At 63.8% G+C, this 25,446-nt stretch overlaps 1 protein-coding gene across 1 annotated transcript in view; it reads left to right on the top strand.

The window, feature by feature from the left end:
• The window catches only part of MYO15A (myosin XVA), a 50,497-nt gene continuing 25,051 nt past the window's right edge, over positions 1-25,446 (top strand). The window contains exons 1-32 of the mRNA XM_032617626.1: positions 1-1,085; positions 1,230-3,684; positions 5,649-5,731; positions 6,266-6,329; positions 6,927-7,036; positions 7,372-7,446; positions 7,574-7,664; positions 11,249-11,254; positions 11,379-11,482; positions 11,561-11,624; positions 12,458-12,571; positions 13,103-13,264; positions 14,095-14,208; positions 14,793-14,851; positions 14,948-15,071; positions 16,000-16,095; positions 16,459-16,590; positions 17,078-17,203; positions 17,874-17,951; positions 18,764-18,912; positions 19,017-19,062; positions 19,198-19,322; positions 20,301-20,418; positions 20,736-20,911; positions 21,421-21,505; positions 21,904-21,947; positions 22,171-22,186; positions 22,305-22,386; positions 22,464-22,594; positions 23,014-23,109; positions 23,540-23,775; positions 25,156-25,337. Of these exons, the coding sequence (XP_032473517.1) occupies positions 1-1,085; positions 1,230-3,684; positions 5,649-5,731; positions 6,266-6,329; positions 6,927-7,036; positions 7,372-7,446; positions 7,574-7,664; positions 11,249-11,254; positions 11,379-11,482; positions 11,561-11,624; positions 12,458-12,571; positions 13,103-13,264; positions 14,095-14,208; positions 14,793-14,851; positions 14,948-15,071; positions 16,000-16,095; positions 16,459-16,590; positions 17,078-17,203; positions 17,874-17,951; positions 18,764-18,912; positions 19,017-19,062; positions 19,198-19,322; positions 20,301-20,418; positions 20,736-20,911; positions 21,421-21,505; positions 21,904-21,947; positions 22,171-22,186; positions 22,305-22,386; positions 22,464-22,594; positions 23,014-23,109; positions 23,540-23,775; positions 25,156-25,337 (6,628 nt within the window). The remainder of the gene's footprint in view (positions 1,086-1,229; positions 3,685-5,648; positions 5,732-6,265; positions 6,330-6,926; positions 7,037-7,371; positions 7,447-7,573; positions 7,665-11,248; positions 11,255-11,378; positions 11,483-11,560; positions 11,625-12,457; positions 12,572-13,102; positions 13,265-14,094; positions 14,209-14,792; positions 14,852-14,947; positions 15,072-15,999; positions 16,096-16,458; positions 16,591-17,077; positions 17,204-17,873; positions 17,952-18,763; positions 18,913-19,016; positions 19,063-19,197; positions 19,323-20,300; positions 20,419-20,735; positions 20,912-21,420; positions 21,506-21,903; positions 21,948-22,170; positions 22,187-22,304; positions 22,387-22,463; positions 22,595-23,013; positions 23,110-23,539; positions 23,776-25,155; positions 25,338-25,446) is intronic.

Below are 25,446 nucleotides of genomic sequence, written 5' to 3' on the forward strand. Positions count from 1 at the left end.
ATGGCGAAGGAAGAAGAGGATGAGAAGAAACCCAAGAAAGGGAAGAAGGGGAAGAAGGCGCCGGAGCCGGAAAAGCCCAAGCGGAGCCTGAAGGGGACTTCGCGGCTGTTCATGGGCTTCCGAGACCGCACGCCCAAGATCTCCAAGAAGGGGCAGTTCCGGAGCGCGTCGGCATTCTTCTGGGGCCTCCACACCGGACCCCAGAAGACCAAACGCAAGAAGAAGGCGCGCACGGTGCTCAAGTCCACGTCGAAGCTCATGACGCAGATGCGCGTGGGCAAGAAGAAGCGCGCCATGAAGGGCAAGAAGCCGTCCTTCATGGTGATCCGCTTCCCTGGCCGGCGCGGCTACGGCCGCCTGCGCCCGCGTGCCCAATCGCTCAGCAAGGCGTCCACGGCCATCAACTGGCTCACCAAGAAATTCCTCATCAAGAAGGCCGAGGAGTCGGGCAGCGCGCAGGCCACACTGGACGCCTGGATGGATCGCTCCGGCTCCCGCGTGGGCTCGCGCAAGCTGCCCTTCCCGTCGGGCGCCGAGATCCTGCAGCCCGGGGGTCGCCTGCGCAGGTTCCCGCGCGCCCACAGCATCTACGAGTCAGGCGAGCCCGTGGGCTTCCTGCCCTTCGAGGACGAGGCCCCGTTCCGGCACTCGGGCTCCCGCAGGTCGCTGTACGGGCTGGAGGGCTTCCAGGACCTGGGCGAGTACTATGACTACCACCGCGAGGGTGATGACTATTACGACCGGCAGTCGCTGTACCAGTATGAGGAGGAGCCCTACCGGGGCGCCTACGGCCTCCACGGCCCAGCCTGGCCGCCCTATGACAACCCTCACGGGTACCCGCCCGAGGACCCCTACGACTACTACGGCCCAGACTACTACGGGGGCTCCTTCTACTCCAACTACGGCTACCGCTATGGCTACGACGACTACGAGCCCCCCTACGCGGCCCCATCGGGGTTCGCGTCTCCCTACGGCTACTACGACGCATACGCGGGCGAGGCGCCACTGCACGGCTACTACCAGGACTCCTACGCCCCTTCCGACGCGCTTTACCCGCCCTACCCGCCCTACCCGCCCTACGACCTCGCCTACGGCCTCCCGTATGCCGGGCCCTACCCAGATACCTACGGGGCTCCCTACCCGGATGCCTACGGGGCGCCCTACCTGGCCGCCTACGCGCCGCCCTACCTGGCCGCCTACGCGCCGCCCTACCTGGAAGCCTACATGCCACCCTACCTGGATCCCTACGCGCCGCCCTACAGCGTCCCCTACGGTGCCTCCCATGGAGTCCCCTACGCCGAAGGCATCTATGGTGGCGGGGACCAGGCCATCTACCCGCCCGAGGGGCCCTATCTTCCGCCGGAGCAGTCGGCCTTCGCGTACCCGTGGGTGCCGCCGCCCATCCTGTCACCTCACAACCCGTATGCCCACCCCATGGATGACATCGCGGAGCTGGAGGAGCCCGAGGAGGCGGGCAGCGAGCGGCAGGGCACGTCCTTCCGCCTGCCCAGCGCCGCCTTCTTCGAGCAGCAGGGCATGGACAAGCCCGCCAGGTCCAAGTTGTCCCTCATCCGCCGGTTCCGCCTCTTCCCGCGGCCCCAAGTGAAGCTGTTTGGGAAGGAGAAGTTGGACGTGCCCCTGCCGCCCTCCCTGGACATCCCTCTGCCCTTGGGAGACGCGGACGAAGACGAAGAAGAGGATGAGATGCCGCCGCTGCCCCCGGTGCCCTACGGCCACCCCTTCTGGGGCTTCCTCACGCCGCGGCAGCGCCGCATCCAGCGCGCCCTCTCGGCCTTCGGCGCCCCCCGGGGCCTGGGCTTCAGCTCTGACTTCGGACGCCCAGCGCCGCGCCCGGCCACCTCGCTGGCGCGGTTCCTCAAAAAGACCTTGTCGGAAAAGGAGCCCATCCCGCGGCTGAAGAGCAGCCAGAAGGCCCGGGCGCGAGGCCCGGCGGTCAGGGAGGCGGCCTACAAGCGCTTCGGCTACAAGCTGGCCGGCATGGACCCCGAGCGGCCCAACACGCCCATCGTGCTGCGGAGGGCAGAGGCGCGCGCGCGCAACAACAACAACTCCCGCAGTCCGCCGTCCCCGCCGCCCGCCCCCAGCCCCGCCCCCAGCCTGCCGCCCGCCCCGGCCCTCGCCCCCGCCGGCCTGCCCCCGGGCCTTCCCCCGCTGGCTTCGCCCTACGGCTCGCTCCGCCGGCACCCGCCGCCCTGGGCCGCCCCGGCTCACGTGCCCCTCGCATCCCAGGCCAGCTGGTGGGCCTTGGCCGAGCCCCCGCCCGTGAGCCCCGAGGGGCCCCCTGACCCTCTGGCCTTCCCCGGACCCCGGCTCTCCTTCAGGGGCTCCCGCCGGCGGGACGCGGCCTTCGGCTTCCCCGGGCCCTCGCCCCGGCCTTCGCTGAGGAGCCCGCCCCGCCTGGGGTACCGCTCACCCCTGGGGCCCCGCTCGCCCCTGGGGCCCTTGTCCCCCCAGCCCTCCGTCCGCCGCGGCCCCTTCCGGCCGCCCTTCTCGCCGCCGCCCCGCCGCCCCCGCTCGCTGCGGGAGCCCCCGTCTCCGCGCCGAGCCTCGGGGCGCCCGGGCGCACCCCGGTCACCGGTGCTGGGCTCCCCGCGGCCGCCCTCGCCGCCCCCTCTGCTGGGCCCCAGCCCACGGAACCGCTCGCTCAACTTGCCCTCGCGCCTCCCGCGCACGTGGCGCAGCCTCAGCGAGCCTCCCATCAGGGCCGTGAAGCCCCGGCCGCGCCAGTCCTACCGCCTGCCGCCCGGCCCTCGGTCTTGGCGGGCGGCTGCCGCTGCCGCTGCCGCTGCCCCTGCACCTGAGCGCCAAGAGAGCCAGCGCGAGCCCGAGGACTCGGAGACGCTCTGGACAGTGCCCCCGCTGGCCCCCAGCTGGGACGTGGACATGCCTGACACCCAGCGGCCACCCTCGCCCTGGCCGGGAGGCCCAGGCAGCCTCCGTGGCTTCTCCAGGCAAGCCGCTGTACCCCCAAACCCCTTCCTCCAGCACGCAGGCCCAGGGCTGTCCCCTGCTGCCCAGCCTGAAGATCCAGCCTCTGACTCAACCGGTATCCTCCTGGGTCGACATCACGACCCAGGGCCTGGACAGCTGACCAAATCGGCCAGCCCGAGCCTCAAGAAGCCTGAAGAAGAGGCCTGTCCGGCGGACCCCCAGCCACCAGCAGAGCCTGAACCCCCAACCCTGACACCCCCCAAGGATTCCCCCTCAGAGCGGAAAGCACTGAGGCCCAGCTTCTCCTACCCGCTGGCCGCCTCTGACCAGATGAGGGCCACATGGCCACCATGGCGCCGCTGGGGGACGCTGCCCAGGGCCCCAGCCCCCTTGGCGCCCTCTGGGGCCCCGGGACCCCTGCCCAAGGCGGGTGAATGGCTCCAGGCAAGCCCTGGGCGTTTTGCTGTGGTCATGCCTCGTGTGCAGAAGCTGAGCTCTTTCCAGCGAGCTTGTCCCGCTACCCTGCAGCCTCCCATCCAGGAGCCAGAGCCCCAGCCCAGGCTGAGAACCTGGAGTCTGCTCTGGTCCCGCCTGTGGCTGCCGGCGGAGGCCCATCAACCCTGCACACGAGTACACGCTCGCCCCCCGTCCTGCCGCCTGGGCCCTGGAGCTGCCGGCCTGCCCCCTGGGGGCCCCGGGGAAAAGGTCGGCCCCAAAGGCCGGTGGAACAAGGTATGGGGGCACAGGTTAGAGGGAGGGCTTATGGTTCCATCCTGGGAAACGGGGCAGGAGACAGTCTCGGGACCTTGGCGAACTGCTGCCTGCTTGGGCCTCAGTCTTCCCATCTGTAGCTTGGGGAGAACAGCCTCCCAGAGCTTCTGGGGGATTGAACAAGGGGATGCCCGGCACAGGCAGGCAGAGGACAGAGATGCCAGAAACTGACCCCAGGCACTTGGAGAAAGGGATCTTGTCCCAGTCTGGGCTCCAAGCAGTCCTGTCCTCGTCCGATCTGGATGGCACGTCCACTCAGAGCCCCCCGCAGGGATCTTGGCTCCGTACGAAACTGCAGACCCTGCCTACCCACCCTGGCCCATCCCCGCGTTCACGTTCATGCTGTTCCTTCTGCCTGCTGCTGACTCTCCCCCAAACTGGGTCTTCTGCCTCTTTGGGGCTCCTGCCTAAGGGCAGTCCCCCGGGCTGCAGGGTTCTGGACTGTCCAAAGGTGAGGGCTCAGGAACCAACCTTCCAGTTTCTTTACTGCACAGTGGGGAAGCCAAGACCCAGAAGGTCCCACAGTGGATCACGGCTGAGCCGGGAGCCTGTCTGGGCCCCTGCAGGGTGTGGGGCAGGCAGCCCTTTTGAGGGGTGCCAAGCCCGTGCCTGGCTGCCACGCTCGCGGCGGAACACGAGCCCGGTGCCGGGTGGCCCTCAGCGGAGGGGGGTGGTCACCGGAGCCTCCCCCGGGACGCCTGGGGTGGGCGGGGCACGCAGGGGTGGCGGGCGTTTCTCAGCCTCTGCAGACGGTGCCCCGTGGAGCCGGCAGCCAACGGGCCCATCAATGGCGACCGGGGCGCCCTGGCTGCTGGGGGGGCCCTGGCCCCAACGGCGGGTGCCCCGGGCTGTGTGGGCCGCAGCGCTGCAGGAGCGGGGCGCCAAGCGCCCGGGGGTGAGGGGCAAGGATGCGTGGGCCCTCCTCACCCTGGAATACGTGAGTGGCTGAATTATTCAGGGTTTGCGGCCACGGGCGCACATGGGCAGGCGGGTGGGCGGGAGGCCAGGGCCTCTGGGGTGATACCCGCTGTGCCCTACTTAGCACGCGGGCTGCCTCCCGGTGTCCCCTTTCCTCTCCGCTCAGGGAGGGGTGTAGGCTGGACCCGAGAGGCAGGACAGGCGGGCTCACGAGTGTGCTCGCAGTCACACGGGTCACGTGCGGGCCTGGGACGTGTGCTCGGGCGCTCCACAGCTCAACGAGGAGAGCATGTGAGTGCGTGCGCCACGGCCCGGGCAGGCGTGGTATCTGCGGGGTCAAGTGTACACACTACCAGGGCACAGTAGTGGGCCTGCAGCCCACAGGGGGCATCGGGACTTTCGTCTCGAGACCACCAGGTGCGGGGACACCTGTCACATGAGGACCTGTCCGAGGGACATTGAGAGCACATGCCCGCACTTGTGTGTGCCTCCACGCAGGGACCGCAGGCCAGCAGGCACGTCCACAAGCCCTGTGCGAGACCACGGGTGGGCGTGGGGGCATCTGGGCCGCAGGCACCGTTGCCTGTGGGTCTGTGCGTGTGGGTCTGCGTTTGCCCTGCGCGGGGTGCGGCGCCACACGCGAAAGTCCCGGTCCTTCTGGAGGCCCCAGGCACCAGATGCGGGTGTTCTCCTAGTTGTCACATAGGCAGACCTGGGGTTCAACCTGGGAGAACGTGAGGTGGGAGGCCTTCTGGCCAGGCAGAGGGAGCAGTGCCCCTGTGCGTGTGCTCAGCCCCTGGCAGGACCCTCAGGAAGACGGGCAGCGCTGAGGCCGGCCGTGTCCCTGGGAATTAAGCATTGTGTTCCGAGGCAGACAGCCCATAGGACCCGGCCGGCCCGGCCTCAGGGCTCCCTCCTCCACACGACAGTGGGTCCTGGCCATGTCCAAGCCGGGAGGCCACGCGCAGGCACCCTCTGGCTGGCTGACCACAGGTTGTCTTCCCCAGATGCACTCCATCCGCAACCTGCCGTCCACACGGTTACGCGAGCAGCGCCGGGAGGACGGCGTGGAGGACATGACGCAGCTGGAGTGAGTGGGGGTGGCGGGTCGGTGAGTGGTCACCGCCTCCCACCGGGGTGCCCCTCACCTCCTGGAGCATTTTCAGAGCCTGCTTCCTCCCCTGTTAGGCGAGGCTCAGGCAGTGTCAAAAAGGCCCAGTAATTCAGATGGGCGCTTATTAGCTGGGACCTGGGCAAACACTCAGCCTCTCTGCCTCAGTGTGTCGCCCACAGGATGCTGTGGGGTGGCTTTTGGTGTGCTGGTGCTGGCACATTGGAGGTGCCTCAGACGTGAGGGTCGTGCCGGTCAATGTCATTATCCAATCACAGTGACAGCCTTCACGTTTGCTACCTGAGAGCATCCCCCACCCCAGCGAGGTGGGAACAGTGATTATCATACCCATTGGATGGATAGAAAAACTGAGGCACAGAGAGATTAAGTAATTTGCTCGAGGCCTCACAGTTGGTTGGTGTCAGAGACGGGACTTGAACGCAGGCTTTTCTGACCAAGGCCCTACCCTGAGGGGAAGGTGGGCCCTGACTGCCTCTCTCCATCTCCTCGCAGAGACCTCCAGGAGACCACCGTGCTGGCCAACCTCAAGACCAGATTTGAACGGAACCTCATCTACGTAAGGCCTGGGGCTGACCACCCTGGGCTTGGGTCTGAGGGCAGCTGCCTCCCTGCCTCCTGGGGCTGCAGTGGGAAGCGTGGATTTCCCCTGCTCGCCCCAGACTTGTGGCATCTGGTTTGAACCCTGGAGTTTCTACTATTTGAGCACAGCATTCAAGAGCTGGGAGCGCTATAATCCAAAGTCCTAAAACATAGAGGCATAGAGGCCTGGAGACAGGGAACCCAGAAGCGTGTGACCCCCACGAGGGGCCCAATGGGTAACGCTTCCAGAGTCCTGGGAGCCATACACCTGGGGCCCGGGGGTGGGGGGACGGTCAGGGGGCGGGCCCCAACTATGAACAAAGGAAGCAGGCACCCTTGTGGGGTCGTGGCTGTGGGGCTTTGCGTGCTCCACCCTCCTCCCAGCCTCAGCCTGGTTCAGTGCCTAACACTCCACAACCAGAGCGCACGACCCACCAAGCAGTCTGGGGGCCCAGGGTGCAGACACCAGGGCCAGGCAGCCAGACGTCTGTCCCCATGAGACAGGGATCCCGGCTCCCAGGAGTGGGGGAGGGAGGGACACAGACGGGCCCTGAGGCCACCGTCTGCCCGGCAGACGTACATCGGCAGCATCCTGGTGTCGGTGAACCCGTACCGGATGTTTGGGATCTACGGGCTGGAGCAGGTGCAGCAGTACAGAGGGCGGGCCCTGGCCGAGAATTCCCCGTGAGTGTCTTCAGGGCTGGGGGAGGGGGCTTCCCCGGGGTCTCCTGGGTTCCTGTCTGAGCTTGGCAAGTCCCTGGTTGCCCCTCAGCCGTGGGTGGTGGGTGGCGGTGGGGAGCCCGGCAGCCTCTCCCTGAGCCTGGCCACAGCCCGCTGTGGGCTGGAGGCCACTGTGGCTCAGACCTGGGTGGGGAGCCTTGCGGGGAGCATTTCCCGAGGGTGGGGTGTGGCAGGATTGGCTGCTCGGCTAGGCAGAGGTATCCCCCTGCCCATCCCATGGGAGGTTTGGGAGCCCCAGCAGGGCCTGGCCCAGGAACGCCTGTGGCCTGTCTCTCCAGGCACCTCTTTGCAATTGCAAATCTCGCCTTCGCCAAAATGCTCGATGCCAAACAGAACCAGTGCATAATCATCAGGTGGGCAGCGGAGGGGCTGGGGGCCGGCCTGCCTGCCCGTGTCTTCCTGTGTCACGGCGGGGTCAGGGGAGCGCCCAGAAGAGGCCGTGAACAGGCTGGAGCTCACTCTGCCCCTCTGGCCGGTCAGCGGAGAGAGCGGCTCTGGAAAAACTGAGGCCACGAAGCTGATTCTGCGCTACCTGGCGGCCATGAACCAGAAACGGGGCGTCACACGGCAGGTGCGTCTGTCCCCCCAGGACCCTCAGCCCAGCGCCCCATCGTGCTCCTCGAGAGGCAAGACTCTGTGGCCCCACTTGGAGGATGGGCGGCCGAGCCCAGGGCTGCACAGAGAGGCCTCGTAGGACTTGGGGCCCTTGCTGCCTCCCCTCCCGGGAGTTCTCTCCTGCTTGCCTTCCCCTGCAGCTCTGCGTTCCAGCCCCCTGGGGCGGCCCCAGCAGAGGCCACATGGGCAGGGGGTGTCGTCCACTCCTCCCGCCTGGCCTCACATTCATGGTCGTGAAAGAGGCAGGACAGGCCCGAATGTGTGTGATGGCCAGTGTAGGGTCAGGAGAGGCTGGGGCACTGAGAAGGCCTGGCTGGGGCCTGCAGCATTGGAGGTTTGCCTAGAGAGCTGAGTTCTCTGAACCCAAGAACGTCAGAACCTCCGTAACGGTTTCCCGAGGACCTGCTGTGTCCCAGGCCCAGGCTAGGCTCTGGGGAGCAGGCAGCAGCAACACAGCTTGATAAATGTTCCCATCTTGTGGGAATTTTGTTCTAGTGTAGGAAACAGAAAGGAAAATAGGCAGGTAAATTCTGTGTATGTGAAAGGGGTAAGTTGCAGGGAAGCATGGGGGGAGGATGGGGCATGTTGGGGACTGCGATTTCAGGCGTGGGGGTCAGGGCAGGTCCTGCTGAGAAGGCAAGGCAGTGGGACCTGCAGACATCTGGGGAAGAGCAGGTGCATAAGGCCCTGGGGTCCAGCAGGTGTGGTGTGCTGGGTCGGCAGGGGGGCAGCGTGTGATCCAGACGAGGGAGGATGGTGGCTCAAACCAGAGAGGTGACAGTGGTGTTGGTGAGCACAGCTGGCCTGGGTGCGGTTCCAGGACTTGGTGAGGGACCCGACGGGGCTGGCAAGCTGGCAGCTGACCCAAGCTGGCCCCAGGCATTCGGCCTGAGTCACAAGAGCAGCCAGCAGCTGAGGGGCAGGATATGGAGAGAGGACGCAGGTGCCCTTGAGGGTCTGCGGGGCATCCACGCGCAGGTGGCGTGAGACGGTAGATGTGCCAGGAGCCTGGAGCTCAGGGGAGGTGGGGCAGAGACTGAGGCCCGCCAGCTCAGACTACAGAACGTGAAGCTCAGGCTCTGGCCCACCCCTCCAGAGGTTTGCAGTGGCCACAGTGTCCTAGCTGGTGGCGACCTCTGCAGGTGATCTGGGGGCACTGGGCAGGGGCTGCTGGGCCCTCGGTGAGGAGGGGGTCAGCCCAGGCTTTGTGGTCAGGAGAGGTCACTTCCTGGCAGGCCACTTCTGATGCCGACCTTGGCCTGCCAGCCCCTCCCATCCCAGCCTGGGTCTCCTGGAGGCCAACCAGATCATCCCTTTGCTCCAGGCCAGGGGTCAGGCCTCTAAGAGTGGACTCCTGGGAGGACTGGCTGCGTAGGCAGGCAGCCGTGTGCGTCAGGCACCCCCTGTGTGCGGGGAACCTTCCGCTCTGTCAGCACCAGAGCCTTGCGGCAGCCCTGGGAGCTGGAAGACTGAGGCCTGGGAGGGTAGTGACTTGCCCAGTGTCCCAGAGTGATGGGGTGGAGGGGCTGGGGTCTGAGGTTCGTGGCGGGGGGCTGTCTCGGCAGGGTTCGGGGAGGATGGCGGAGGCGCGGGACGTGGCTGGGTCTGAGGGGTTGGGCCGGGCAGAGAGGAGCTGTGAAGATGTGCCTGCTGGCTGGGGTGACCGTGGACTCACCTCCTGGCCGCTGTTGAGCCGCTCCTGCAGTCGGACGGTCTGGGTCTAGGGTCAGTTTCAGGCAAGGCTGGGTCCAGGGTCTTAGACGACGTCCCTTGTCTCGGCCCCACCCTCCCGCACGTTCGGACATCACGCTCATCTGTCTCCTGTGGTCACCACGATGATGCCACAGCACCACGGCCCACACTGCCCACCGGGCCAGGAAGTCTCAGGGCTCCCTCCTGTTGGACTGGTTTTGGCCACGCGTCCTCACTGGACCCAGGCGTGCCTTGATCAGCCGAGGTCTGGGCCACAGGCTCCATCTCTGGGCTGGGAACGAGACAAGGGTTTCCTGGGGTAGGGGCTCGGGGTGGCTGAATGCTGCTCAGCCCGGGGCACAGGCACCGGCGCACCCGCGGGTTGGGCTGCACGGCCCCACGGGGCCAGGTGTTCCCACCCCTGGCTGTGTGCCCTGCCCTGTGCTGGGCACTAGAGGAGAGAACCCACCCCCAGGTGCCCACAAGGGACACCCAGGCTAAGGGACAGGTGGACCCTGACTCCCTAAGCACCCCCAGGCCGGCCCCCAGGCCTCTCTGGGCTTTAGTCCACTCCTCTGTACGGTGGGCGCAGTATTTCTGGGACTGAGCGATACTGTGGGTGAGCAGGTGGAGGGAACTGGCATCGTCCCCAAGGTAAAGTGTATTATTTCTGTGCACACCGGGCCCCCTACTTCTCCCCTAAGAGTTTATCTTGAGGAAATGACGCAGCCCGAGAGAGCACTGCTTACATCGCCGAGCATATGGGCTGCGGTGCTCTGGGCCCTCGCTCTTTCCGACCCTGGCGTCCCGAGCGCGCTGCCTCCCCTCTCCCGGCCTCAGTTTCCTGATCTGTGAGCAAGAGCGATATTAGCCCCGATCTCGGAGGATCGTTAACGATGCTGTGAACTGGGGCAAGAGGCCTGGCACGCAGTAGGTGCCTAGTAAGTGGGTGCTGTGATCAGCTACAGCACCCTGGCGGCTCTGCTCTCATAGAATGCCATCCCCCATTTCATCCATTTAGCAGATTTTTTTTTTTTTTTTTGGTATGTTTTGGCCGCATAGTGCGGCACGTGGGGATCTTAGTTCCCCAGCCAGGGATGGAACCCGCACCCCCTGCAGTGGAAGCGCGGAGTCCTAACCGCTGGCCCACCAGGGAGGTTCCCCCACCCCCACCCCCGCCGCCAGCAGGTGTTTGTTGAGAGCCTCCTGCTGCCAGGTCCTGTGTGGGTGGCTGAACACCAGGCTTGCGCTCACAAGAGTCCTGCCTGTTGGGTTGACGCTCTAGCGAGAGACATGGACGTACGAAGGGCTGAGGGCTGCAGGGGGGCAGAGCACCAGTGCCCAGAGGCTGGCGCGGGCACAGTCAGGGGACTGCAGTGCTGGGCAGAGTGGGGAGGGGACAGGAGATGGGGCTGGGCCGTGCAGGGCCTGGAGCCCAAGGGGTGGGAGCCAGGGGTGGGGGACGGGACCTCCCGAGGGTTGTGGAGGACCCCTGGAGGGAGCCAGGAGGGGCAGGTAGGAGGCCTTTCCAGGAGACTGGGTGGTTCATGGCCGGTGGTGGCTGGGAAGGGGGGCAAGAACACCCCCAGAGCCCTTTGGCAGGAAGGCCCAGCAGACCCCCCACCTCGGGCCATGCCGTGGTCCCCGAGCCCAGACACCTGGGGCTCTGAGGCTCCGGGGTTTGCTCTCAGCTGGCGGCTCTCCTGCCTGCGGGCCGGGCCGGGAGGGCTCGGCCACTCCCTCCGCGGTCGGAGGCCCCCGGCGTCCTGGGGGGAGCCGGTCGGTCCCGCGGGTGACCCGCTTCTGTTCTTGTCCCGCCCTCCTCCCCTGTGCTGGCGGCTCCTGAAGATAAAGGTATTGGGGGTGCGTGTGCGCACGCTTGTGCGGTGTGGGGCGGGCAGCATGGGGTGAGCGGTGGGGGACCTGGGGAGGCCCCCGCGGGCTCCCCGCAATGCCCAAGTCTTCCTCTGGCGCCCAGATCCTGGAGGCCACACCCCTCCTGGAGTCCTTCGGTAACGCCAAAACTGTCAGGAATGACAACTCCAGCCGCTTTGGGAAGTTTGTGGAGATCTTTCTGGAAGGGTGAGTGGGCCGCGGCGGAGCCCCCCTGGGGCCTTGCGTGCACGGTGCCCAGCGTAGCTGACTCTGCTCCCTCTCCAGGAGCGTGATTTCTGGTGCCATAACCTCGCAGTACCTGCTCGAGAAATCCAGGATCGTGTTTCAGGTGTGTCAGGGTGGGGTCGAGGCTCGGGCTGTGTGTGTGTGTGTGTGTGTGTGTGTGTGTGTGTGTGTGTGCGCGCGCGCGCGCGCGCGCCTGTGGCCGCGTCTCCTCCCCTCCCCCGCACCCCGTCCTTGGCCCTGAGGCACACCTGGCCCCATCCCGCCACAAGGCCTTCACAGCGCCTGTTCCTTCTACCTGGAGCACTCTTCCCGCAGACAGCTGCATGGCCGAACCCCTCACCTCCTCCAAGTCTTCGCTGAAGGTCACGCCCCAGGGAGGCGGCCCCGGTGAAGAAATGCAGCCCCACCCCCACCCCCCACCACTGCCCACCCCCTTGGCTGCGTTGTTTCTCTGCAGAGCGCTTCTCGCCACTCACGGTGCTCTGCTGAGGGTCTGTCTCCCCTGGCCGGCAGGTGGGCTCCCATGAGGCCAGGGGCTTCTGTCTGCCGTGTTCCCCTTTGTGTCCCAAGGGCCTGGCTTGAGGCCTGGCCACAGTCTGTGCCCACCACCCTGGCTGGCCCTGCGAGTACACGTCTGGTCCGTGGACACACGTGTGCAGAGACTTGTGTAGCTGGTACACATGTGAAAAGGGCCACCTTTCTTTCATTTCTCCAAGCAGAGTTAAATCCTGCCCAAAGCCCCGCCCCACCACCACACCAGGGTCCCCCCAACCCCCCGCCAGTGCCAGGCTGGGGCTCACTCGTCACAGGGGCACCCGTCTCACCTGAGGCCCGTGTGTGTACTTGTATCTGTGGGCATAGCTGGGCTTGTACGTGTGTCCGGGGGTCACCTAGGTCGGCGGCTCCCCTCTCTGCAGCCTCCAACCCACTCCACAGGCCAAAAACGAGAGGAACTACCACATCTTCTATGAGCTGCTGGCTGGGCTGCCCGCCCAGCTCCGGCAGGCCTTCAGCCTGCAGGAGGCCGAGACCTACTACTACCTGAACCAGGTGAGAGCCAGCAGGCATCTGAGGGCCCTTGGCCTGGTCCCCTCCCCCCATCACTCCGTGTGAGCCGAGAGAGCCAAGTCGTGGCGTCCTGATGGCCAGCGAAGGTGATGGAGGTTTGGGAGGGTGTGTTTGGACTTGGCGATGTCTCATCGTGGCAAGGGGGACAGGTGTCTTTGGGGTCCAAGGCCAGGGTAGGGGAGGCTGACCTGATTCTTTGTTTTTCTGGAGCCTAGAATAGAACTAAGTGGCCTGGAGTGACTACACTTCCTTCCAGAGCCTCACTTTCGTCGTCTGTAAAATGGGGACAGCACAGTCCCGCTTTGCAGGGGTGTGTGAGGATTAGAAGAGGGAAATGTACACGAAGCCCTCAGCACAGGGCCTGGTGTGCGGTGCCCGCTCGGAGCCTCCGGCCCTCAGGAGTAGAAGGAGAACTGGGATACCCGGCCACACTGCAGGCCGGGGCAGAGCAGGGACCTTGAGGGCTCCTGGCCCCCACCCAGGGTCCCCGACCCCTGCCCTGCCCTCGCCCAGGGTGGGAACTGTGAGATCTCAGGGAAGAGCGACGCGGACGACTTCCGCCGGCTGCTGGCCGCCATGGAGGTGCTGGGCTTCAGCGCCGAGGACCAGGATAGCATCTTCCGCATCCTGGCCTCCATCCTGCACCTGGGCAACGTCTACTTTGAGAAGTATGAGGTGAGGGGACACCATGGCCGCACGGCCCGCTCCCTTGGGACATGGGCGTCCTCTGGAGGCTGAAGAACTGGCTGAAATACCGCCGGCTCACAGCCAGAAGCACAGATCATTTGGTCTTCTTCTCCGCTTTGGGGGTTGTTCATCTTTTTCTAATTGACGTATGAGAGCTCTTTATATACGTTAAGGGAATCAGCCCTTTGTCTCTAGGGTGAATTGCAAATATATTTTCTGGTTTATCATTTATATTTTGATTGTTTACAGGTTTTTTGCTGTTTCGGTTTTTGGTGGGGTTTTTTGCTATGCAGATTAAAAAAATTATTTTCAGGTATTTCATTTATCAAGTCTTATAGAAATTTTAGACTTTCTATCATTTTAGAGATCTATCTCTCTAAAATTATAAAAGCCTATGCCTATAATTGTTTGAAGACCTTTTATGGTTTCTGTGACTATTTTTTTAATATTTAAATCTCCGGTTCATCAGGAATTTATTCTAGTAAGGTACAAGGTAGGGATCTTGTTTTTTTGTTTAGATAGTGACTCAGTCTCCCAACTTGAGAAATACGTATTTATCCCATACTGAAAATTCCTGTGTATGTTTGTGTCTAACTCCTGACTTTTTTACTGTGCTTTGTTGACCTGTTTACGAACTATGTGTCTGTCCCCACAGTGTTTTAATTATTCTAACTTTATGCTTTACCATCTCCTGGGACCCCTGTACTCCTCTTCTGTTTTAGAATTTTCCTGGCTGTTCTCACTTGTTTCTGTTTTTTATAGGAACTCATATAAAAAGCTTATTTAGCTCAAAATGCACTCCTGTGGGTGTTTTGCAGACGGACGCGCAGGAGGTTGCCTCGGTGGTGAGCGCCCGGGAGATCCAGGCCGTGGCCGAGCTGCTGCAGGTCTCCCCCGAGGGCCTGCAGAAGGCCATCACCTTCAAAGTGACCGTGAGTCCCTGGGTGTGGGGTATGCTATCGAAGCCTCCTGACAGCCCTGGACGGAGCTGCTTTGTGCCCCGTCCTGTGTGGGCCCCCTGCCCCTCTCCCCCACCTCCCCAACCTGTCCATCTTCTGGGTCTGGCCCAGAGGTGGGTAACCTCAGACCCCAAAGGCATTTGGCACCAGTCTCCGGGCCTTTGCGTAGGTTGTTCCCTCTGCCTGGAATGCTGTTCCCTTTTTCACGCCTACTGATTCTCAAGCCCCAACACAGGTACCCTCTGCTCCAGGGAGCCGTCCCTGACCCCCGGCTGGGCCAGTATCTCCCACACCCCTGCCCTCCCCCCTCCCCAGGCTGATGTCACCATTGTGTCTGCTTCTGCCTCTGTCTCCCGCTCAGACCGGCAGCCCTCGTCCCACCAGCAAGCCAGGCAGAAGGGGGGACGAGGGCGTCTTGCCCCCGGCTGACTTCGTGCCTGAGACAAGTCACACCATCTCCCCGGCTCCCCTCCCCACGTCCCCCACCCCCAGTCCTCTGGGGACTTTCCGGAGGTGGTGGCCAACCCGCTGTCACTCAGGGGCTGCATCCCCCGCAGGAGACAATGCGAGAGAAGATCTTCACCCCCCTGACCGTGGAGAGCGCCGTGGATGCCAGGTGAGGCCACACCTCCCGCCTGAGCCGCAGGTGCCCCGCCCCCTCACTGTGCCTGCCCCCCCACCCCCACCCCGCCAAACACCATCTCTGCTCCAGGGATGCCATCGCCAAGGTCCTGTACGCGCTGCTTTTTGGCTGGCTCATCGCCAGGGTCAACGCACTGGTATCCCCGCAGCAGGACGCGCTGTCCATCGCCATCCTGGACATCTATGGCTTCGAGGTGGGGCCCCGGGGGCGCTCTTGCACCGTCACCTGTTCAGGGCCCTCCCCTATGATCATCTCCCTCTGCTCGCCCACAAGCGCTCCCTGGGGCCTCCGGGCGGCAGGCCCTGTGGGCAGCACCAGGGACCCCAGAAAGAACCAGATCTGGGCCCCGACCTCGGGGCGCTTCCAGGAGGGACTGGGTGGGATGAGGATGAACACTGACGAACACATGTGGTCAGAGCTGTAACAGAGGCAGCCTGGCACTGGGGGAGCCTGGAGCAGAGCCCTAGCTGGGCAGGCATCAGGTAAGGTTTCCTGGAGGCGGAGGAGACGTCCTGAGCTAATTCCTTACAAACCAGCCAAGGCATTTGAGGTGGAGGGAACAGCTTATGCGGAGGCTCAGAGGTGTGGGCCGTGGTGTCTGGGGAGGTGGAAGTCATCTGGGTGGTTAGGGTGGGGGGCATGGAGAGAGACAGGCAAAATCAGAACAACAGAAGTGGCAGCTGAGGCTCCCGTGGCACCTGCTGTGTGCCAGCTGACGTTCTAAGCGCTTTGCATATTAGTTCACTTAATCCTCACAACCACCCTGTGAGGTGGGCACTGTCGTTATCCCCATTTTACAGGTGGGGAAACTCAGGCATGGGGGGCTTAGAAAGTGGCAGAGCCAGGATTGGAACGTAGGCAGAAGGTTCCAGAGCCTGGGGCTTCAGACACTGCATGTGCCACCTTGCATGGGACCGTCAGGTTCTCACCTGTGTGCAGTCGGAGCCACCGAGGGTTCTGGGCAGGGGTTCTGTGGGCGGGGCTCCAGTTTGCTGAAACTGCAGAAGGCAGGGAGGAGTCTGCACGGGGGGCGGGGGTGGGGGGGTGGGCAGGCCCTGGGTGGGACGGACGGGCTGCTGGCCACGGAGGGGCCGGGCCCAGCCTCACCACACGCCCGGCAGGACCTGAGCTTCAACAGCTTCGAGCAGCTGTGCATCAACTATGCAAACGAGAGCCTCCAGTACCTCTTCAACAAGATTGTCTTCCGGGAGGAGCAGGTGAGAGTCCTCCGTCACTCTCTGTCCCGTCCCCACTGGCCGCTGGGCTTCCTCGGAGGCAGATGGGTTGTGCTGGGAACCAGCACACGCGAAAGCCTGTGTTATGGAAGGGCAGGTGCGGGGACTGCTGAGCGCAGAGAAGAGCCCCTTGCGGGGTCCTCCTCACCCTTGGCAGGGCTGTTCCAGGCCGGGGGAGGAGCAGGGCCCGGAGGAGGTGGTTCATGTGGCCCCGCTGGGGAGTGAGCTCTCTGGGCTGGGAGGCGTGCACGCGGGGGTGCCCTGGCCAGGTCCCCGGATGGCGTCCGCCTGGGGGACGGGCTGGGAGGGGCCCGGGGCTCGGAGGCAGAGGCCCGCCGCCTGCAGGAGGAGTACATCCGCGAGCAGATGGACTGGCAGGAGATCACCTTCGCCGACAATCAGCCCTGCATCAGCCTCATCTCGCTGAAGCCCTACGGCATCCTGCGTATCCTCGACGACCAGTGCTGCTTCCCCCAGGTGAGCGTGCTCAGGACGCTGGACGTCTCTGAGCCTCGTGTCCTGCATTCCTCTCTGCTCTGGCGTGGGGTCGGAAGCTCAGGACTCCCAACCTGCCATTCAAACCTGGGGTGACTGAGGCTGGATGGGGGCTCGGGACGAGGGGCTGCACCAGCCTGGGAAGTCATAGAAGGCTTCCTGGAGGAGGTGACCTTGTGCTTGGGCCTCAGATTCCGATTGGAAAACACAAGGGTGGGATGGGTGCTCTGGGCAGTGGGACTAGAGCGTGCAGAGACAGCTGAGCTGGATGGGGGGCAGCTGGGAGCACACCCGTCTTCAGGATCCACTTAGTCCACCCCAGCCCGAGCAGTGGGCAGCCAGGGGCAGCGGGGACTTGTTCCCCCTCCCCGGTGCTCGCTGGGGACCAGTCAGGGCTGGAGAATTTGTCACTAGGCGAGGAATGGGATGCCGCGCCCCTGTCCACCCGCTGACCGCCGCCTACCCCCAGGCCACAGACCACACGTTTCTGCAGAAGTGCCATTACCACCACGGCGCCAACCCACTCTACTCCAAACCCAAGATGCCACTGCCCGAGTTCACCATCAAGCACTACGCGGGCAAAGTCACCTACCAGGTGAAACCCAGAACCATGGCCTCCAGTGCCCTTCCCCACCACTGGAGACACTGGCACCTGTTCCAGTTTTGGCCCTGATGATCCTCAGCTGTGTGACCTTGGCCAAGTCACTTTACCTCTCTGAGCCTCAGTTTCCTTATCTGGAAAGTGGGGATGATAATAGTGCCCGTCTCACGGGGCGAGTGAGAGAAGTCCAGGGCCAGGGCGGGTGTAATGAGAAGGAGCCCCCATCAGCGGTCACTGTCACCACTGTCACCTCGGCTCATTCCTGCCCTGGAGCCGTCTCAGGCCAGGATTTTGAGCCTCTGTCCCCACTGGGCCTCGTTTTCCTCATCCGTAGAATGGGCACAGGACAGTGTCCTCACTGAGGATGGGGCCAAGATGTGGACTGGTCACGTGAAGCTGTGGCTACTGCCCCTGCCCTGGGGTGGAGAGGCTAGTGGGGCGGGAGGGGAGGGGACCAGAGCAGGGGGAGGGGCCCGTCCCTCCTAGGATAGACAGGGAGGCCGAGGCCTGGAGGGGCAGGGCCAGGGCCACCCGGGGCTGTGAGCCCCTGACCCACCGTCAGGAGGAGGGGGGAGGAGGGGAGAAGGCAGGCTGACGCACCCCGGGGCCGCGTGGGGTGGGAGTGGGGTCCAGCCCAAGCTGCCCCGCCGCTCCCCCTTTCCAGGTGCACAAGTTCCTGGACAAGAACCATGACCAGGTGCGCCAGGATGTGCTGGACCTGTTTGTGCGGAGCCGGACACGGGTGAGCGGGCCTCACCTCGCCACCCCAGCCCCCCGTAGCCTGAGCACGCAGCCCACCGTTAGGCCCCTCTCCCACCCCAGTCCTGCCTCTGGCTCACCCCACCCCGTCCCTCCCTGAGCGGTTCTTCCATCCCCACACCTTCTCGGCCTCCTCTTCCCCCTCTGTCGAACGGGCACCCTCCCCCTGAGGACATTGCCAGAGTTCACGGCCAGGTCTGTAACAGGCCACCTCGGGGCCAGGCACGGAGTCAGTGCCCGTGTGTTCCCCAGCCACGGGCGGGCCCCTTGGAAGTGCTGAGCACCCTCGCTTGAGAGGTATGCCAGCTGGGAGGACACGGCCTCACCGAGAGGACAGGGGGCCAGCGGGTCACTTTTCTGACCACTCTGGTGCAACGACTGATGCCTTTTGTTCTTTACCTGTCTCTCTCTCTCTCCCTCCTTCCTCCCTCCCTCCCTCCTCCCTCCCTCCCTCCCCCTCCCTCCCTCCTCCCTCCCTCCCTCCCTCCCCCCTCCCTCCCACACTCTCCCTCCCTCTCCCTCCCTCCCTCCCTCCCTCCCTCCCTCCCTCCCTCCCTCCCTCCCTCCTCCCTCCCTCCCTCCCTCCCTCCCTCCCTCCCTCCCCCCTCCCTCTCTGTCTCTCTGTCTCTCTCTCTCTCCCTCCCTCCCCCCTCCCTCCCCCCTCCCTCTCTCCCTCTCTCTCTCTCTCTCTCTCTCTCTCTCTCTCTCTCTCTCTCTCTCTCTATCGTTTCTGCCTCTGGGTCCCTCCCCATCCCTGTCTCCCATCTCCCGCGCCTTGACTGCTGACTGGCCCAGGTGGTGGCACACCTCTTCTCCAGCCATGCCCCGCAGGCTGCCCCTCAGCGCCTGGGCAAGAGCAGCTCCGTCACCCGGCTCTACAAGGCGCACACGGTGGCCGCTAAGTTCCAGCAGTCGCTCCTGGATCTGGTGGAAAAGATGGAGAGGTGGGCGTGGCAGGGGCGCGGCACCCAGCCTCACCTGTGACCCTCAGGGGTAAGCACCCTCCTTCTCTGGGGCCTCACACTGCCCTCCTCCCGCCCCTGCCCAGGTGTAACCCCTTGTTCGTCAGGTGCCTGAAGCCCAACCACAAGAAGGTATGTGATGGTTGAGGTCCCTGGGGGAGCCAAGTCCTCTCCCCATGCTGTGTGACCTTGGGTGAGTGGCTTTGCCTCTCTGGCCCTCCATCTGTTGGGCCGATGTGCAGGCTCCCTATCTGAGCCTTCCCCTAGGAGCCAGGCCTCTTTGAGCCAGATGTGGTGATGGCCCAGCTACGCTATTCGGGGGTGCTGGAGACTGTGCGGATCCGCAAGGAGGGCTTTCCGGTGCGGCTGCCCTTCCAGGCGTTCATCGACAGGTACCTCGGTCAGGGTGGTTCTGAGCTCCAGAGACCCCTTCCCAGCCCACCGTGGCCCTAGGATTACGCAACCCAGGATGAATAGGGCTTGCCACGCAGTGTTGCTCGGACTGTGCGGTACACGAGGCCAGCACGTGCCAGCTGTTATATGGAACGTGTATTTACTGTTTTGTATTTTTTCATACTTTTATTCTGTGTGTGTAGATTCTAAAGAGCAGTAATTTTAATAGTTATTTTGACAAGTTTCCAGCAGATGGCGGTAAATCACCTTATTCTACTGAAACAATTTATTACAGTTTTCGGGTTGCTCAGTATTTTCTTTTTTTAATTTTCATAATTTTTGAGTTTACTTTTTTTTTTTTTTTTTTGCGGTACGCGGGCCTCTCACTGTTGTGGCCTCTCCCGCTGCGGAGCGCAGGCTCAGCGGCCATGGTTCACGGGCCCAGCTGCTCCGCGGCATGTGGGATCTTCCCGGACCGGGGCACGAACCCGTGTCCCCTGCATCGGCAGGCAGACTCTCAACCACTGCGCCACCAGGGAAGCCCTGAGCTTACTTTTAAGGCCTCTTTTATTCTATTTAATTTTATTTATTTATTTTTTACTGTGTTGGGTCTTCATTGCTGCGTGCGGGCTTTCTCTAGTTACGGCGAGCGGGGCTACCCTTCGTTGCAGAGCACGGACTTCTCATTGTGGTGTGGAGCACGGGCTTTAGGCGCGCGGGCTTCAGTAGTTGTGGCGCGTGGACTTAGTTGCTCCGCGGCATGTGGGATCTTCCCGGACCAGGGATCGAACCCATATCCCCTGTATTGGCAGGTGGATTCTTAATCCCTGCGCCACCTCAGCAGAGTCTTGAGGACGGAAAGCCTTTTTCTGGTTAGAGGACACTATGAGTAGAGGCACTGCTGGGACTCGGGCTTCCGGGAGACAGGGGCTGACCGGGTGGGTCCCACAGACCCACGCTGGGTTTGGGCCCTGCAGGTACCGCTGTCTAGTGTCCCTCCAGCACAACCTGCCAGCCAGTGGGGACATGTGTGTGTCCGTGCTGAGCCGCCTGTGCACAGTCACGCCAAACATGTACCGCGTCGGCGTCAGCAAGGTAAGTGCTACCGGCACTCGGCCCCTGGGTGCCCCACGGCTGGAGCCTGTGGGCTCAGAAACACTCAGGCTGCAGGCTACTGTCCCAGAGGCCATCCAGTCGAGCTGGTAAATGGATGCTTATCCTACCTCCGGACTTTTCCCGGCTGTTGCCTAATTCACCATCCCGCCTTCCCCCGCCTCTCCAGACCCAGCACATCCTCCACCCTACGCCAGGGCTGCCTTGTCTGTCTGCCTCCATGGACTTCTGGAGAGGGAGGGGGCCTCCAGGCAGTCACGTGGCCTTCCCCTGCCTCAGTCCTTGCCTCCTGCCCTCAGCTGTTCCTGAAGGAGCACCTGCACCAGCTGCTGGAGGGCATGCGGGAGCACGTCCTGAACCGGGCAGCCGTCACGCTGCAGCGCTGCCTCCGCGGCTTCTTCATTCAGCGGCGTTTCCGCTCCCTGCGCCGCAAGATCATCTTGCTGCAGAGCCGGGCCCGTGGCTACCTGGCCAGGTGTGGCCCAGAGAGGGCAGGACTCCCTGGAGTCCAACGGCTAGGCTCTGGGAAGGCCGAGCCTGAACTTGGGTAGTGAGCTCCCTGTTCCTGGAGGCATGCAAGCTGAGAGTAGGGCCTCTGCAGGAAGGGTGACCAGACTCTCTGTGTCTCTGCTTTTGGATGTCCTTCCCGCCCACCCCCTGGTCCTTGTGACTGGTGGGTGGGAATTCCTCCAGCCAATAGGGCCCCCCTCTCCCCGGCACGTCCCATACCCTGGGACTACAACCTGATTGGAGGTACATGGTCCAGACGGTTTAATCCAGGTCCTGCCACTCACGTTGTCGTGTGACCTTGGCCAGGTCACTGCCCCTCTCCGAGATTGTTTCCCTCTGTGCAGAGGGCCCCGGAGTGAAGTGTGGGCACTGATACCCAAGCAAGGCGGGTGTGGGTGTCTCTGCCCCTTGGTCACTCATGACCCCTGCCCCGAAACCCCCCTACCCAGACCCTTCTTTCCTCCCCACCCCCAGGCAGCGGTATCGGCAGATGAGGAGGCGTCTGGTGAAGTTCCGGGCCCTGGTGCACACGTGCACAAGCCACCAGCGTCACCTCAAGGTGCTGCAGGCCGGCCCCTCGCCCTCCTCCCAGGAGCTGGGCCTGCCCCGTCGGGCTCCGGGGGTGGAGAGGGCAGCAGGAACGGGGAGGAAGCACTTGGCCCCAGGCGGAGACTGTTGGCCGGGGCGGGCTTGGGTTCGAATCCCCGCTGGGCCCTCTGTAGCCGCAATCTCCCCACCACCCCTTGGGGATGTGCAGGGAGTTGAATGAGAGGCTGCATGGGAAGGGTGTGGCTAGTGCGGGGCTCACGGCAGGGGCCCCAGTAACCGGGCCTGATTAGAATTTGGCGACCTGAACAGCACCGGCTTTGGTGGCGCTCTTGCCTCCGTGCCAGTCTTGGCTTATTGTTGTATAACGCATCGCCAGACAGACAGACATAACCCCAAAGCCCCGAGGAGCTGCGCCTTTACTGGAGGTTCTGTGGGCGCCAGGGAGGGGCCCTGTCACACGTCTCTCCGGTACTTCCCAGAAATCCTGTGCGTCTCTCCTTCCCAAAGTGTCACTCTGTGCCTTCTGCCTGTGTCTCTCTCGCTGTCTTTTCCCACACCCCGTTTCTCTGGCCGCGCCTCTGCCCCCCGTCTGTGAGGTGGGCCTGGGGCCGTCGCCTCTGCCCGCCACTGCCCACCCTGACCGTCTGCTCTCCTGCAGCCGAGGGCGGAGCGGAGGCTCTGGGTGGCGGAGGTGCGGCTACGGGGGCAGGAGGTGGGTGCGGGGTCCGGGTGGCCGCAGGGGACAGGAAGGGAGGCCGGCAGGTGGGGGAGCAGCAGGCCTGTTTCCTCACCCTGTGCCGCACCCCCAGGAGCTGAGCAAGCGACAGGTGGTGGCTGTGGGGCACCTGGAGGTCCCGGGGGAGCTGGCTGGGCTCTTGCGAGCAGTGGCAGGTACATCGGCGCCAGGCGGTGTGGTGGGAGCGGGTGCGCGAGGGGACCGGGCCCCTCATGGCCTCCTCTGTCCACAGGCCTCAGGACGGGCCAGATGCCCCGGGTGGCCCCCGTGCGGACTCCCCGGCTTCAGGCTGAGCCCCGGGTCACGCTGCCCCTGGATATCAACAACTACCCCATGGCCAAGTTTGTCCGGTGCCACTTCAAGGTAAGGGCTGGCAGAGGCCCAGTTAGAACTGGCACTGCCCTCAGCCTGGGGCTGGCTCCTGGCCACCGGCTGTGGGATCAGGTATGAGCCTTTCAGTTGCTGGGTCTGTGTCGTGAGGAGTCCGGGGTCTCCAGGGGCCCTGGATAGCAGTGGAGGGCCCTCGGGGGCTCGGGAGGTGGCTGTTTGGAGACATTTCAGAAATGTAATGAGCGGTGGATCCACAGCACATCATCCTGCTCCTCATTTCCTGCCCTCCGAGGGGGCCTCGTGGGGGCTCTGTCACCGAGATGCCGGTGTCTGCCCCTCTGCAAGCCGGTTACCCGTCTGCACACTGGGGACCTGTGTTTCCCGGGCTGGTGTGCCCCAGACGCGTCCGTCTGTCCCAGCTCTGTGCCCACGTGCCTGCCCTGTACCCCCAGGAACCTGCCTTCGGGATGCTGGCGGCGCCCCTGAGGACGCCTCTCACACGGCTGCCGGCAGAGTATCATTCAGAGGCCGTGGGCATCTTCAAGCTGGTACGGGTCTGCCTAGACCACCTTCGAATTCATAGCCCCTGCCCCCGAGGCCAGACGGCGAGGCCCCTCACCCTGCCCTCCTGGACCCTCTACCAGCCCAAGCCATGAGCCTGGGAGGGATGTGGTCAGATATGCATGTTAGAAAGTACCTTCTGGGGCGTGGAATGTGCAGGAGGTGAGGGGCCTCCTGGAGGCCGGGGGTGCGGGGAGGGGCTGGGGCTATAGAAGGTTCGTGAGCAGGAGAATCTTGATTTTTCCCAAAGGCTGGGTCACCTGGCCCAGGGTATGGCTATTACACTGTAACATGGGGGACTTTCATATGGGCAGGGGGACATGGGAAGGACACGAGAGGGGTGTGGGGTGGGGGTGGGGGTGGGGACCTGGCGGGAACAGCCCTCCGGGAAGCCCAGGAGAGTCTGTTTGTGGCCAGATCCTGCGTTTCATGGGCGACCCCCAGCTGCACGGAGCCCGGGACCACGTCTTCGGGAACTACATCGTGCAGAAAGGGCTGGCGGTGCCCGAGCTGCGGGATGAGATCCTGGCGCAGCTGGCCAACCAGGTGTGGCGGAACCCCAGTGCCCACAACGCTGAGCGGGGCTGGCTCCTGCTGGCCGCCTGCCTCAGCGGCTTTGCGCCTTCCCCGCGCCTCGACAAGTACCTGCTCAAGTGAGTGGAGCTGGGGGGCCCGGGGCGGACGCCAGGTCAGGCTGCGCCAGGAGGGAGGCTCGGTCCTTGGAAGCTCAGGCTTGGGGGCTGGCCCGGGGCTTCACTGCAGAGGGCAGGAGTCGGGTGAGGCGGGATACAGGGCTTCTGGAACTCGGAGGTAGCCAGCCCAGTGTGCGGGGAATTTGGAACAGAGGCGCTGACCTCTCACATCCTGGGGGGCGGGGTGTAGCGGTATGGTTAGGAGTGTAGACTCCGACAGTCTGTGTTCAAATCCCAGCTCAGCCGCGTATGCCCTGTGTGACCTTGGGCAAGTTACTTAATCTCTCTGAGCCTGTTTCCTCTCCTATAAAACGGGGCTGATAAGAGTACCTACGTAGTAGGCTGTGTGAGGATTAAATGTGCAAACACACTCTTGAGTGCTTAGAACAGAGACAGGCTCACGGTAAGTGTAGTCTGCTGTGTGCGTGTAGCCTGCTGTGTGCGTGTAGCCTGCTGTGTGCGTGTAACCGTTGTCAGCATCCTGGTCTTGATAAGATGATGGTGATGTTGATGTCACTGTGCTGGGTGATATGAATGATTCGCAAGGGAAGGAGCTCAAGCAGGCCCTGGGCAGCATCGTAGTTTTGACACGTAGTTGCTGTGTGACCGGGGCCAAGTCACTGCCCGTCTCTGAGCCTCTTTCCTTATCTGGAAATTGGGGACGGTAACAGGACCCACCTCACAGGTAACTGTGAACTACAGAGCGTGCAGAGCTCCCCGGAGCCGTGTGCAGTAGGGGCAGCTCCCTTGGCCGGCTCTGGGAATCTTTGCCGGGGGCAGGGCCACTACCTGCCTGCTGGGCTTCCCGTGGACACGGCTCTAGCTTCCCTCTGGCAGCCGCTGTCTGCCTGCTCCTCTGGTGCTCCTGGCCAGGCTGCCAGCAGTGGGGAGGGGGCAGGGAGCCCGGCACAAGGAGTGCCTGCCACTGCCAGGGATCAGGCTGGTTGGTCCTGGGTCAGGTTGAACCCTCACGGCCGTCTCTGTGAACTTGGAAGCAGGCTCAGAGAGGGCCGATGACCGCCCGGGGTGGCCTGGTGAGGGAACAGAGGGAGTGCCCAGAGGCCAGGTCTTTGCCCACACCCCCTGCAGCCCCTACCCTGGCAGTGACATTTTGCTCCAACAAGCTGAGGTGGGCCAACCTGGAACTGCTTTGGCCGTCCTTGGACCTCTGGCCTGGACACTTTCCGCTTGGTCCAGGAACTCCGGGCTGCCCGAGATCATTTGTAGACCACTCTCAGAGCTCTGGGCCGGCCTGGGCCCCCTGACTAGCCTCGGGGCCTTCCCCCACTGCCGGCCAGCCTCAGGTCCCTCCTCACCCTCGCGCCAACTCCTACCCATCAGGTTTGTGTCTGACTACGGGCGGAATGGCTTCCAGGCTGTGTGCCAACATCGCCTCATGCAGGCCATGGGCCAGGCTCGACAGCAGGGCTCTGGAGCTGCCCGCACCTTCCCTCTGACCCAGCTCGAGTGGAAAGCAACCCAGGAGAAGGCCGGAATGGCGCTGGACGTGGGCTGCTTCAACGGTGAGCTGCCCTCTCCCTGCCCCACGGAGGGGCAGCCAGAGTCAGCAGGCGCCAGTAGCCTGGGCTTAGGAGGCGCTGGGGAGGGGCCTGCGGGATGTAGCCCTGGAGA

The sequence above is a fragment of the Phocoena sinus genome, chromosome 20 (genome assembly GCF_008692025.1).
Source record: "Phocoena sinus isolate mPhoSin1 chromosome 20, mPhoSin1.pri, whole genome shotgun sequence".
Taxonomy (NCBI): Eukaryota; Metazoa; Chordata; class Mammalia; order Artiodactyla; family Phocoenidae; genus Phocoena; species Phocoena sinus.